The sequence below is a fragment of the Scyliorhinus torazame genome, chromosome 7 (genome assembly GCF_047496885.1).
Source record: "Scyliorhinus torazame isolate Kashiwa2021f chromosome 7, sScyTor2.1, whole genome shotgun sequence".
In the NCBI taxonomy this organism is placed as follows: domain Eukaryota; kingdom Metazoa; phylum Chordata; class Chondrichthyes; order Carcharhiniformes; family Scyliorhinidae; genus Scyliorhinus; species Scyliorhinus torazame.
This window is the reverse complement of record NC_092713.1, coordinates 110070572-110084292: the sequence shown is the minus strand read 5'-3', so window position 1 is coordinate 110084292 and position 13721 is coordinate 110070572. Positions and strand designations below refer to the sequence as shown.

General features: G+C 47.1%; 1 protein-coding gene across 2 annotated transcripts in view; it reads left to right on the top strand.

Annotated features, from left to right (window-relative positions):
* Positions 1-13721, top strand: part of hmcn1 (hemicentin 1) — an 838180-nt gene that overhangs the window by 668684 nt on the left and 155775 nt on the right. For both annotated transcript variants that reach the window (XM_072511251.1, XM_072511250.1), the window contains exons 63-66: positions 4583-4732; positions 6703-6862; positions 12682-12806; positions 13017-13200. In XM_072511251.1, the coding sequence (XP_072367352.1) occupies positions 4583-4732; positions 6703-6862; positions 12682-12806; positions 13017-13200 (619 nt within the window). The remainder of the gene's footprint in view (positions 1-4582; positions 4733-6702; positions 6863-12681; positions 12807-13016; positions 13201-13721) is intronic.

Here is a 13721-nt window from a genome sequence, read left to right as displayed (position 1 = left end):
CCCAGCACGAACCCCCCCCCCATCCTCCTCCCCGGCACGGACCCCATTCCCCTCCCCGGCACGGACCCCCCCCCCATCCCCCTCCCCGGCACGTACCCCCCAACGCCCTCCCCGGCACAGACCCCCCATCCCCCTCCCCGGCACGGACCCCCCCCCATCATCCTCCCCGGCACGGACCCCAACCTCCTCCCCGGCATGGACCCCAACCTCCTCCCCGGCATGGACCCCAACCTCCTCCCCGGCACGGACCCCCCCCCCATCCCCCTCCCCGGCACGTACCCCCCATCCCCCTCCCCGGCACAGACCCCCCATCCCCCTCCCCGGCACGGACCCCCCCCCATCATCCTCCCCGGCACGGACCCCAACCTACTCCCCGGCATGGACCCCAACCTCCTCCCCGGCATGGACCCCAACCTCCTCCCCGGCACGGACCCCCCCCCCATCGCCCTCCCCGGCACGGACCGCTCATCCCCCTCCCCGGCACGGACCCCCCATCCCCCACCCCGGCACGGACCCCCCATCCCCCTCCCCGGCACGGAGCCCCCATCCCCCTCCCCGGCACGGAGCCCCCATCCCCCTCCCCGGCACAGACCCCCCATCCCCCTCCCCAGCACGGACCCCCCCCATCCTCCTCCCCGGCACGGACCCCAACCTCCTCCCCGGCACGGACCCCCCCCCCCCCATCCTCCTCCCCGGCACGGACCCCAACCTCCTCCCCGGCACGGACCCCCCCCATCCCCCTCCCCGGCACGGACCCCCCCCCCATCCCCCTCCCCGGCATGGACCCCCCACCCCCGTCTCCGGCACGGACCCCCCCATCCTCCTCCCCGGCACGGACCCCCCCATCCTCCTCCCCGGCACGGACCCCGACCTCCTCCCCGGCACGGACCCCAATCTCCTCCCCGGCACGGACCCCCCCCCATCCCCCTCCCCGGCACGGACCCCCCATCCCCCTCCCCGGCACGGACCCCCCCCATCCTCCTCCCCGGCACGGACCCCCCCCCCCCCCCATCCCCCTCCCCAGCATGGACCCCAACCTCCTCCCCGGCACGGACCCCCCATCCTCCTTCCCGGCACGGACCCCCCTCCCGGCACTCCCCCGGAGCCCAGCCCACTCTAACCACCCCCCCGCCGCACACACACACACACACAACCCGAGACACACCTCTCCCCACACATTCAGACTGCGGCCACGCCATCGCCTGCCCAGCGGCCAACCCCCCAGGCCGTCACTCACCTCCACGCTGGTCGGCATGAACCTGGAGCACAGGTTCACGCCGATGAAAAGGAGGTTTGATTTACGTCGACGTGAACGGTCATCACATCGACGTGACTTCGGCCCATCCGGAAGGGAGAAAATCTGCTGCCTTACGCAGACCCGTGCATTTCTCCGACGTCAGCGGCGCCATTAACGCCCCGCCGACTTTTCTCCCTTCGGAGACTTCGGCAACCGGCCTCTGGGGGGTCGGAGAATGACGCCCCATATATATTTGGTGCAATTCTTCGGCTGCGTTGCCTGGCGACCAGAAATTCCACCTGAGGTCATGTCTGTGGCGATCTTGGTGCGGGCGCGGCCGAAGAATCCAGCCAATTGTTTGTCTGTTGGGTTGTATATTACTAAATCAAATGTACAGAATGACATGCTTAGTGCACTTTGTGTCAAACAAATTTACTCTTTTTGGCGTTTATTTGTTCCGTGGTTAGTTTTGTACAGATTACTAATCTTTCTGTTGTAGGTTTAGATTTTCTGCACACTGCATTTCCAGTAAATAAGACAAATATTTTGGATTCAAATGGAAAATGAATAACGAGTTAAATAATTGATAAGATCACTAGTTATACAAGATCATTAGTAGAGGCAGCATGGTGGCATAGTGGTTAGCACTGCTACCTCACAGCACTAGGGACGCGAGTTCAATTCCAACCTTTTTTATAAAAAAATGTTTTATTAATGTTTTGCAAAGTTTTTCAAAATAAATAGTAATAATCCTAACACAGCAAAATAGAGTGAACATTAACATAGTGCAAAAAGAGAATATACAATAGCAATTGACTAGGTGTGACCCCCCACGCGCCTCAGTCTTCCCACACCCTCCCAACGGAGCACTCACCCCCACTCCCCTACGGGTCGCTGCTGCTGACGTTTTAATTTTCCCTGAGAAGCCATCGGACGGTATTATGCCCCCGCTCAACAGCAGCAGCTCTGTACACTTGGCAAAATTATTTACACACATAAGTAGGCATCTGTTCGTGGTGCTGTCGTCCCTTGCTTCTCCCAGACGGAGTTCGCTGCCATTATCGTCTCGTTCCGCTTCTGCGCACTTCCGCTTCTGCGGCCCCTGCCTCCCCCTCCCCGGCTCTCCTCTATTTTACGTCTCTTCCCTCTACCCCCCCCCCCTCCCGGTCTATCTCTCCCTCTCATGCTTTGGCTGCTCTCCCGATTCTTGGCTATCTGGCTATTCTTCTGCTTGTTCGTTGGCCACAAACAGGTCCCAGAACAGTTGGGTGAATGGCTCCCACTTTCTGTGGAAGCTGTCGTCTGACCCTCGGATGGCGAATATGATTTTCTCCATTTGGAGAGATTCTGAGAGGTTGGACAGCCAGTCTGCAGCTTTGGGTGGTGCTGCTGACCGTCAGCCGAACAGGATTCTACTGCGGGCGATCAGGGAGGCAAAGGCAAGGGCGTCCGCCCTCCTCCCCAGGAATAGATCTGGCTGGTCCGACACCCCGAAGACTGCCACTTTCGGGCATGGCTCCACCCTCACCCCCACCACCTTGGACATTGCCTTGAAGAAGGTTGTCCAGTACTCCACAAGTCTGGGGCAGGACCAGAACATGTGGGCGTGGTTGGTCGGGCCTCCTTGGCACCGCTCACATCTATCCTCCACCTCCAGGAAGAACCTACTCATACGGGTTCTTGTTAAGTGGGCTAAATGTACCACTTTTAGTTGAGTCAGGCTGAGCCTTGCGCACGTGGAGGTGGTGTTGACCCTATGCAGTGCTTCGCTCCAGAGTCCCCACCCTATTTCGATCCCCAGGTCCTCCTCCCACTTCATTCTTCTTACGTCCAATACGGTGTCGGCCCCTTCTACCAGTCAGTCATACATGTCACTACAGTTTCCTTTATCTAGTATGCTTGCGTCCAGTAACTCTTCCAGTAATGTCTGTCGTGATGGTTGTGGGTATGTCCCTGTCCCCTTTCGTAGGAAGTTTTTTAGTTGCAAGTACATTAGCTCGTTCCCCCTGGCTAGCTGGAATTTCTCTGTCAGTTCGGCCAGTGTTGCGATCCTGCCGTCGGTGTATAGGTCCCTGACTGTCAGTGTCCCTCCGTCCTGTCCCCACCTTTTGAAGGTGGCGTCAGTCAGCGCTGGTGTGAACCTATGGTTGTTGCAGATGGGAGCTTTACCCGACATTCTGGTCAGGCCAAATTGTTGCCGTAGTTGGTTCCAGGAGGGTGGCTATTACCACCGGGCTGCTGGAGTGTTTTTTGGATGGGGAGGGGAGCGCCACCGTGGCGAGGGCCCAGAGGGAGGTCCCCATGCAGGAGGCCTCTTCCGTGCGCACCCACTCGGCTTCTGGCTCCTTGATCCATCCCCTTATTTGCTCGGACGGCGCCGCCCAGTGGTAAAGCTGTAGGTTTGGAAGGGCAAGGGCCCCCCCCCCCGGATTTTGTTTTTGTAAGACCTTCTTTAGAATCCTAGCATTCTCCAACCCCCCCCCCATTCTCCACCCCCACCCCGATACGAACACCATGATTAATTTGTCTAGTGCTTTGAAAAAGGCCTTGGGGATGTAGATCGGGATGGATCTGAATAGAAAGAGGTACCTGGGCAGCACGTTCATTTTGATCGTCTGGACTCTCCCCGCGAGGGAGAGTGGGAGTGTGGTCCATCTTTGCAGGTCCTTTTTTACTTCCTCTGTCAGACTGGTGAGGTTCCATTTGTGGATCCCTTTCCAGTCGTGGGCGATTTGGATCCCCAGGTAGCGGAATTTGTGTCGGGCTTGTTTAAGTGGCAGTCCCATTAGTGCTGCCCCACCTACTTGTGGGTGTACCGGGAAGATCTCGCTTTTGCTCATGTTGAGTTTGTAGCCCGAGAAGGCGCCAAACTCTTCAATTCCAACCTTGCGTGACTGTCTGTATCGAGTCGGCACTTTCTCCCAGTGCCTGCGTGGGTTTCCTCTGGGTGCTCCGGTTTTCTCCCACTGTCCAAAGATATGCAGGTTCATTGGATTGGCCATCAAAATTGTCCCTTAGTATCCAAAGTTTAGATGGGGTTACAGGGATAGGGCAGAGTGCTCTTTCAACGGGGCAGTGTGGATTCGATGGGCCGAATGGTCTCCTTCTGCACTGTAGGGATTCTATGATTCCATGATGTATGTTGAGGGGATACAGATGCTGCTTCCTCTTCCTTTAACTATAATTGGTCTTAAAAGAACAAACAATTTACAACATGTGCTATAAATATGAGTGTTGTTTATTCCTTTTTCAAATAGTCCTTTTTTCTAAGGTAATGGAAATGGATAACAGACTTGAACAAAAGAACCTGATAAAGAATTTGCTATTGTATTCTTTTTACTTCAGCAAATGCCGAGTCCTTAGAGATGCACATTCTGTCTGGAGGAAACAAACTGCAAATTGCTCGTTCCCAGCTGACAGACAGTGGAACTTATACCTGTGTGGCATCAAACGTGGAGGGAACGGCACGGAAAAACTACATCCTGACTATTCAAAGTGTGTATGCGCTTCATATTTGGAATACTATTACTGTTGCTTTCGGAATATAGGGAGGTCTTTGCCAACATTCTCTCTAGGCTGTGTATCATCCACAATGTCCTGTGCAGTGAGTCAAAAAGGCCGTCCACAACAAACTTCCTTTTTAAACGTGACCGCGCAGAAATCTTAGACATCACAGAATGCAACAAACAGGCTGTGTACCACAACAAACAATTAACGGAAATATTTGTCGATGTATGCATCTGGCTGCTGTATTGATAATCCAGTTGTTTTGCTTGAATGGATAACAAGAAAGAATAAGTCAAAGCCAGTCGTTACAGCAGTCCAAACAAAAACTGGAAGAAATCCAATCTTCATAATTTTTAGCCTCTAGATGTTTCATTTATAAACATTTATGAATGATATCAGAGTGAGATTTTACAAGAGATATTAACTATAGCTTTCTCTATTGTAATAGCTACAAAACTGAAACTGTCCTTTTTGACAATGCACACCCTTTGCCCCCAATTTCATCCTCTCCTGTCTGAACCAGGAGTTCACACTCACTAGCATTGGGCTGAATCTCAAATCCTTATTCACTCCCAAAATCTGTAACATCACCTGTCTTCACCCTTGCCTCACAACGACTGCTGAAACCTCCACCTGTGCCTTTATTACTTCGAGGGACAACTTCTCCAATGCTCTTCTTACTAGCGTCCCAAGCTCCATCTTCACAAACTTTCTCCCAATCCAGAATGGTTCTGCACCCATCATATCCTGCACTCTTCCAATCCTTCATCCTCACCATCCTTAACTTTCATTAATTTCCTCAAGCAATTTATTAAGTTCAAAATATTTGTCCATATTTTCAAATTCCTGCCTGGTCTTTCTGCTTTCAGTCTCTATAACCTCACGTACAAAGGCCTCGATTTTCAACACTGAGGTGAGAAATAAGAATCGGGAAATGCCTGGCTTAGCCCCCTCGCTTTGGGAGGAAATGCCCACAAAGATGGGATCTTCATTGCTGGGGATGTGTGAAGGCTGGAATTGGACCAACAAAGGGAAATGAAGTCGGAGGCAGTCCCCGGGGTTGCCGGATGCAAAGCTGGGCTGCTGTCCCAGTTAAAATAAAAACAAGCCTTACAGATCTCGGCCCTCACACCTAGCTCATCCCCACACACTCTCCATGCCCAATCTATGCCACCTCATGCACCCAACCATCCCCAATAGTCCCTTATGCCCCCATGCCAAGAAAATGCCTTCAAAACAACTTCTATTGGTCCTTCATGCTTCCCATGCCAAGATAAGGCCCCCACCTCTCCTTATGGCCTGTCATAATGCCCTCCCCCCTCCACAAACAACCCCACAAGCCACATTTCGTATGCTTGGCCGAAAGCCCAACCTTCAATAAGAGAGGTTGCACAAGGGATTTACGAGAAAGATTCCAGAGATGAGAAACTTCAGTTACGAATTAAACGCCAAGTTAGGCCAATTGTTTACTATCGTGAAAGGTTCAAGTAACGGGCGACAACAGCTAGAAGTTAAGAAGACCTGGGCAAATGTATCATGGAAAGTTGCTGAAGAGTCATAATCAATGAGGTCAAGAGCTAACTAGATACATTGTTTTAATGGAAGAAGCAAGGTAGGAGAGGTTGAAATCTGGCAAAAAATCAACAGATTTGCGAGGCATAAAAAGCTTTCCCTGCTTTAGAAACCATCTTATTTTTATACAAAAACAAAATACGGTGAAAACTAGAAACCTTGAATAAAAAGAGAAAATCTCAGCAGGTCTCGCAGCATCTATGTAGAGGACGGCAAAGTAAACTTTTCAGGTCAATGACTGTGGTCAAACAAAAGGTCATCAAATTGAAACTTTATTTTGGTACCTTTGCTTTAAAGAGTTAATGAGATCAATGATTCTGGGCATCCACTTCTTTATAGAGTGGCTTATTAAAAATGATGATTATTCTGGATGTTTGCTGTTACAGTACCTCCTAGTATATTTGGTGCGGAGATGCCTAGTGAAGTCAGTGTTCTACTTGGTGAAAATGTGAGGCTGGTTTGCGCAGCTGATGGTATTCCCAGACCTTCTATACAGTGGCTCAAAGATGGGAAACCCCTTGTTGCTGATGATGATAAACGACTGAGGTAAATTTGGATCGGTAACTTTTTCTTTGTAACTTTGAAAGTCATCTAGAGGAAGTTATCAGAATCTTTCACATGTAGTTTTTGTCTGAACGTTATTAGATAATCTCAATTCCCATAGCAAACCACCTCTTTCACCCCCCCTCGCCCAATCTTTCCCCATAGTTAAGATTCTCTATTCTTGGGAAAGTCCTCCTAAATCTTCTCTGTACCCCTTGAAGTGGGATCAAATCCTTACTGTAATGTGATGACCAAAATTGTACACCGTATTCAAGCTGGGGCGTAGCAAAACGTCCTCGTCCTTGTATTCTATGCCTCGGTTACTAAAAATCTGCTGTATGTCTTCTTGACTGCCTTATTTACTTGTCTTGCCAACTTCATGGATCCATGGACACGCATTCCATGCTCCCCTAAACTTAGCAGAATTGTACCATTTAGCGTGTATTCCTTTGCCCTTTCTCCCCCCTGGAAATGTGATACCTCACACTTTTCCACATTGAACTCCATTTGGCACTTTTTAAAAATAAATTTCAAGCACCCAGTTCTTTTTTTCCCAATTAAGGAGCAATTTAGCATGGCCAATCCAGCTACCCTGCACATCTTTGGGCTGTGGGGGTGAGACCCACACAGACACGGGGAGAATGGGCAAACTCCACACGGGCAGTGACCCGGGGCTGGGATCAAACCCAGGTCCTCGGCACCGTGAGGCAGCAGTGCTACCTACTGTGCCACCGTGCTGCCCCATTTGGCACCTTTCTGCCCACCTGGCCATTGATATCTTCCTGCAGTCTATGGCTTTCTTCCCTTCTATCAAACACACAACCAATTTTGCATCTTTCACAAATTACTTAATTCATTTCCCATATATTTAAGTCTAAATCATTGATAAATGCCACAAACAGAAAGGGGTCCAGTTCTGAGTCCCGCAGTACCCCACTGGAAACTGTCTCCCAGTCACAAAAACCCATCATTCATTGCTCCTGCCACTGAGCAAATTTTGTATCAGACTTGCCACTTTCCCTTGGATTCCATGAATTGTTACTTTTCTGACCAGTCAGATATGCGGGACCAGGTCAAAAACCTGACTGAAATCCACGCAAACATGCTAGTCTCATTGACCCACTTTGATATCTCCTCAAAAATTAATTTGATTTACTCAGAGAGGGCCTTCTCCTAATAAACCTATGTTGATTAATCTGTGCCTTTTTAAATGGCAAATCACACTGTCCCTCAGAATGTTTTTGCAATAATTTGACCACGAAACAGGGGCTGGTTTAGCACAGTGGGCTAAGACAACTGGCTTGTATTGCAGAACAAGACCAGCAGTGCGGGTTCAATTCCCGTACCAGCCTCCCCAAACAGGCGACGGAATGTGATGACTAGGGACTTTCACAGTAACTTCATTGAAATCTACTTGTGACAATAGGCGATTATTATTATTGTTATTATTATTATTACTGTGGTTAGGCTGATTAGCTCAGTATTTACTCAGTCTATCCATTTCTCATTTTTCAAACAATAGTATAACTTTAACTGTTCTCCAGTCGCTCAGAGTCTCTACAATTCCCTTCCTTGCTTTTCCTGCAAACCTGAGAAATGATTTAATCCAAGTCTGGCAATGTATTCACTTTTAAAGATTTCCCTGTAAGAGTTCCCCTCTTACTCTGTTTTCCATCCAATATTTCACTCTCCTCATTGATGACAATGCTTCTAGCACACTCCTCTTTTGTAAGGGCATATGCAAACAATTCATTAAGAACTATGCCCATATCTTCCACCTTCACACACAAGTTAGCTAATCAGCTCTAATCTGACCAGAGATACCTCACGGTAATGGTGTGAAGTTATGCTGTACATGATGGCTGTAATGTCTCACTATTCCTGTCAATAGGGGCCGGGAGATTGGGTTTAGGTAGGGTGTTCTATTGGAGCAGGAGCCGGTGCAGACTCAATGGGCTGAATAGCATCCTTCTGTACTGTTGGGATTTTATGATTTCTATAATTTTTATGAATTTGGTGTCAATTGCTGCTTAATTAGTGCTGTAAATTGATGGCAACTAGGAAATAAATAAAACTCGCCAAACTTATTTCACATGGGGTGACTGTTGTTCCATTAGTACAGGTGTGTTTACATACAGGGCCCAGTAATGTTTATGCCTTCTGCCCCATTTTACTTGGAAAAGTATTTTGTACATTTCCAATAATGCGTGCTGTATACAGTAAAATAAATGTAGCTATTACTCCTGATTGTTAAGAATGCCACTGATGGGGCGGCATGTGGCACAGTGGTTAGCATTGCTGCCTACATCGCTGAGGACCCGGGTTCGAATCCCGGCCCTGGGTCACTGTCCATGTGGAGTTTGCACATTCTCCCCGTGTCTGCGTGGGTTCCACACCCACAACCAAAGATGTGCAGGGTAGGTGGATTGGCCACATGAAATTGCCCCTTAATTGGAAAAAAAATAATTGGATATTCTAAATTTATTTTAAAAAAAGAATGCCACTGATGTTAAATACAAGGGAATCCCAAAACTCAGAAGGGTAACTTGGAATATCGGTTATTGGTGGTGTATATTTTCAATTTGGTACACTGGGAGAAAAGATATTCCAACCACTCATTTTGTGATCAATTAGTAACAAATATTTATTAACTTAAAGGACAAACACACAAGAAGAAAGACTATTATACACTGCAGCAGCACACTTGCTCAGAATATAAAAACAGATAGTAAAAGTTTCTACAAATACATAAAACAAAAAAGAGTGGCTAAGGTAAATATTGGTCCTTTAGAGGATGAGAAGGGAGATTTAATAATGGGAGATGAGGAAATGGCTGAGGAACTGAACAGGTTTTTTGGGTCGGTCTTCACAGTGGAAGACACAAATAACATGCCAGTGACTGATAGAAATGAGGCTATGCCAGGTGAGGACCTTCAGAGGATTGTTATCACCAAGGAGGTAGTGATGGGCAAGCTAATGGGGCTAAAGGTAGACAAGTCTCCTGGACCTGATGGAATGCATCCCAGAGTGCTAAAAGAGATGGCTAGGGAAATTGCAAATGCACTAGTGATAATTTACCAAAATTCACTAGACTCTGGGGTGGTCCCAGTGGATTGGAAATTAGCAAACGTGACACCACTGTTTAAAAAAGGAGGTAGGCAGAAAGCGGGTAATTATAGGCCAGTGAGCTTAACTTCGGTAGTAGGGAAGATGCTGGAATCTATCATCAAGGAAGAAATAGCGAGGGATCTGGATGGAAATTGTCCCATTGGACAGACGCAGCATGGGTTCATAAAGGGCAGGTCGTGCCTAACTAATTTAGTGGAATTTTTTGAGGACATTAACAGTGCGGTACATAACGGGGAGCCAATGGATGTGGTATATCTGGATTTCCAGAAAGCCTTTGACAAGGTGCCACACAAAAGGTTGTTGCATAAGATAAAGATGCATGGCATTAAGGGGAAAGTAGTAGCATGGATAGAGGATTGGTTAATTAATAGAAAGCAAAGAATGGGGATTAATGGGTGTTTCTCTGGTTGGCAATCAGTAGCTAGTGGTGTCCCTCAGGGATCAGTGTTGGGCCCACAACTGTTCACAATTTACATAGATGATTTGGAGTTGGGGACCAAGGGCAATGTGTTCAAGTTTGCAGCCGACACTAAGATAAGTGGTAAAGCAAACAGTGCAGAGGATACTGGAAGTCTGCAGAGGGATTTGGATAGGCTAAGTGAATGGGCTAGGGTCTGGCAGATGGAATACAATGTTGACAAATGTGAGGTTATCCATTTTGGTAGGAATAACAGCAAAAGGGATTATTATTTAAATGATAAAATATTAAAACATGCTGCTGTACAGAGAGACCTGGGTGTGCTAGTGCACGAGTCGCAAAAAGTTGGTTTTCAGGTGCAACAGGTGATTAAGAAGGCAAATGGAATTTTGTCCTTCATTGCTAGAGGGATGGAGTTTAAGACTAGGGAGGTTCTGCTGCAATTGTATAAGGTGTTAGTAAGGCCACACCTGGAGTATTGTGTTCAGTTTTGGTCTCCTTACTTGAGAAAGGACGTACTGGCACTGGAGGGTGTGCAGAGGAGATTCACTAGGTTAATCCCAGAGCTAAAGGGGTTGGATTACGAGGAGAGGTTGAGTAGACTGGGACTGTACTCGTTGGAATTTATAAGGATGAGGGGGGATCTTATAGAAACATATAAGATTATGAAGGGAATAGATAGGATAGATGCGGGCAGGTTGTTTCCACTGGCGGGTGAAAGCAGAACTAGGGGGCATAGCCTCAAAATAAGGGGAAGTAGATTTAGGACTGAGTTTAGGAGGAACTTCTTCACCCAAAGGGTTGTGAATCTATGGAATTCCTTGCCCAGTGAAGCAGTAGAGGCTCCTTCATTAAATGTTTTTAAGATAAAGATAGATAGTTTTTTGAAGAATAAAGGGATTAAGGGTTATGGTGTTCGGGCCGGAAAGTGGAGCTGAGTCCACAAAAGATCAGCCATAATCTCATTGAATGGTGGAGCAGGCTCGAGGGGCCAGATGGCCTACTCCTGCTCCTAGTTCTTATGTTCTTAACTACAAGGATTGCTATACACACACATTAAGTTACCCTTTTGATCCCAACTACCTATGTTTCCTGAAATCTGGAACACCCCTTTTCATAAACAACACCCAATATTATATAACTATGAGCTAAATCCATCAGATAGTTGCCATGCCAAGGTTATTTGTCCATGTTCGGGAAAACCGTCTTCAGTTTAAGCAAAGGTGTAATCTACTCGGTTTGAGTTTTGGATTTTAACCCCTTTTATCAATGGGGAGACTGTTTTCTACAACTGGGTGTGATTGTGATGGTAGCTGCCTCTAATGTGTCTCTTTCTCCAGTTATTGTGCTGTGAATATATCATTCCTTCCCTTTGATGTTACCCAACCTGCGGACCCAGCTTTTAGCATAATAGTGCCAATTTCCTTATCTCTCCACCTTGAAGTTACCTCTTCTACACCAGTGTAGCCCCCTAGCCACATGGGTAAACCCTTGATTTGGGCAGCACGGTAGCATAGTGGTTAGCATAATTGCTTCACAGCTCCAGGGTCCCAGGTTCGATTCCCAGCTTGGGTCACTGTCTGTGCGGAGTCTGCACGTTCTCCCTGTGTGTGCATGGGTTTCGTCCGGGTGCTCCGGTTTCCTCCCACAGTCCAAAGGTGTGCAGGTTCGATGGATTGGCCATGATAAATTGCCCTTAGTGTCCAAAATTGGCCTTAGTGTTGGGTGGGGTTACTGGGTTATGGGGATCGGGTGGAGGTGTTGGCTTGGGTAGGGTGCTCTTTCAAAGAGCCAGTGCAGACTCGATGGGCTGAATGGCCTCCTTCTGCACTGTAAATTCTATGATGCTCACTGGTATGCGAATTTGCAACTCAAAACCCCATCAGATTGCTGCCCTTATCATTTCCCCTTTTTATTTTATTCTACCCCAATTTAATTTTTAAAATTTTAATTATCCCCAATTCTTAATATGTAAAATAGCTAAAATGATGCTGTGGATATAGTCAAATAATGTTTTTTGATAGATTTTGACAAGGACAGTTGCCTGTAAAATATTGTGGTCTAGAATTTTAGCTGCTATACAATCTCCCAATATCCTGCCATAAGTCTAGCAGAAGCCCCAGGGAAAAGATGTAAATCGTTGCTGATGTTATTTCTCAGGGGTTTCTGCCACTATTATGCTGGGAGAGATCAGGAGCCCCTGTAGAAATCTATTGCTGTATCTTTTATTTGTTTCATTGATGATTGTGTTTTATATATTTTTTGTGGCTCTTAGAGTGAGTCCAGATGGTAGCTCCCTTCACATTAATGGCACCGTGATTACAGACATTGGTAAATACACCTGTGTAGCCACCAATTCTGCTGGTGAGGAAGATCGCATTTTCAACCTCAACGTTTATGGTGAGTAAACCTATTAGCTCCATTCACTCAGAAATTCTCTGCAACTCTATTGGTTCTGGTTGTAACTATAGAACAAAGTTCGAGAAAAGAGCCTTTCAGATTGCGACAGTCTTATTTGTGTCATTATAGTTTCTAATTCACCTGCTGTACATAAAGTGGTAAGTCACAAAAGTTTATGAATGCTCCAACATCTACTATTTGTGTTTTCAGTTCCACCAACCATTCACAGTAATCAGAACGGGAATCAGGAACTCACAACCATATTGGACAACTCTATTAACATTGAGTGTATGGCTACAGGCTCCCCTCCTCCACAGCTAAACTGGCTGAAGAATGGACTACCTCTGCCCATTTCCTCTCAGATCAGACTTCTCTCTGCTGGGAAGGTTTTGAGGTTAGTTTTCCAGCATCTTTTTTAATTCAAAAACCTGACCGAAGGGCCAAGGCCCAGAAGGTGTGAGACATCAAAGCAGCCAGAGAGAGGATGAAGTAAGTGAAGAGATACTGGTTAGGTTATATCCAGTTTCTGTTTTAATACACTTTAGGAGAATGAGAAGATTGAGAATGGGAGAGATTGAGTTGCTGTTGGCAATGGTGTAATAAATCCTTTATTAAAACGAGGATACAGGAAGGAGCAAGTGTTATGGAGGCAGATTAATGATTATTCAGTGAATACGATGCAGTGAGGCATTAATAATAGCAAGACCATTTCACTCTAGTGAAATTCTCCACCATAAGCTAAAAAGAATGGATATAGAATTTAAAATAAAAATGGAAATTACTAAAAAGAGACAAAGTGAAACACTGGGACACTGACAGAGAAATACAGTTAACATTTGAGAGAGACCTACTCTGATGGTGGTTTCCTGAGTATTAATGGATCTTTCCTCTCTTCAAATGCTGATCGAATTGCAC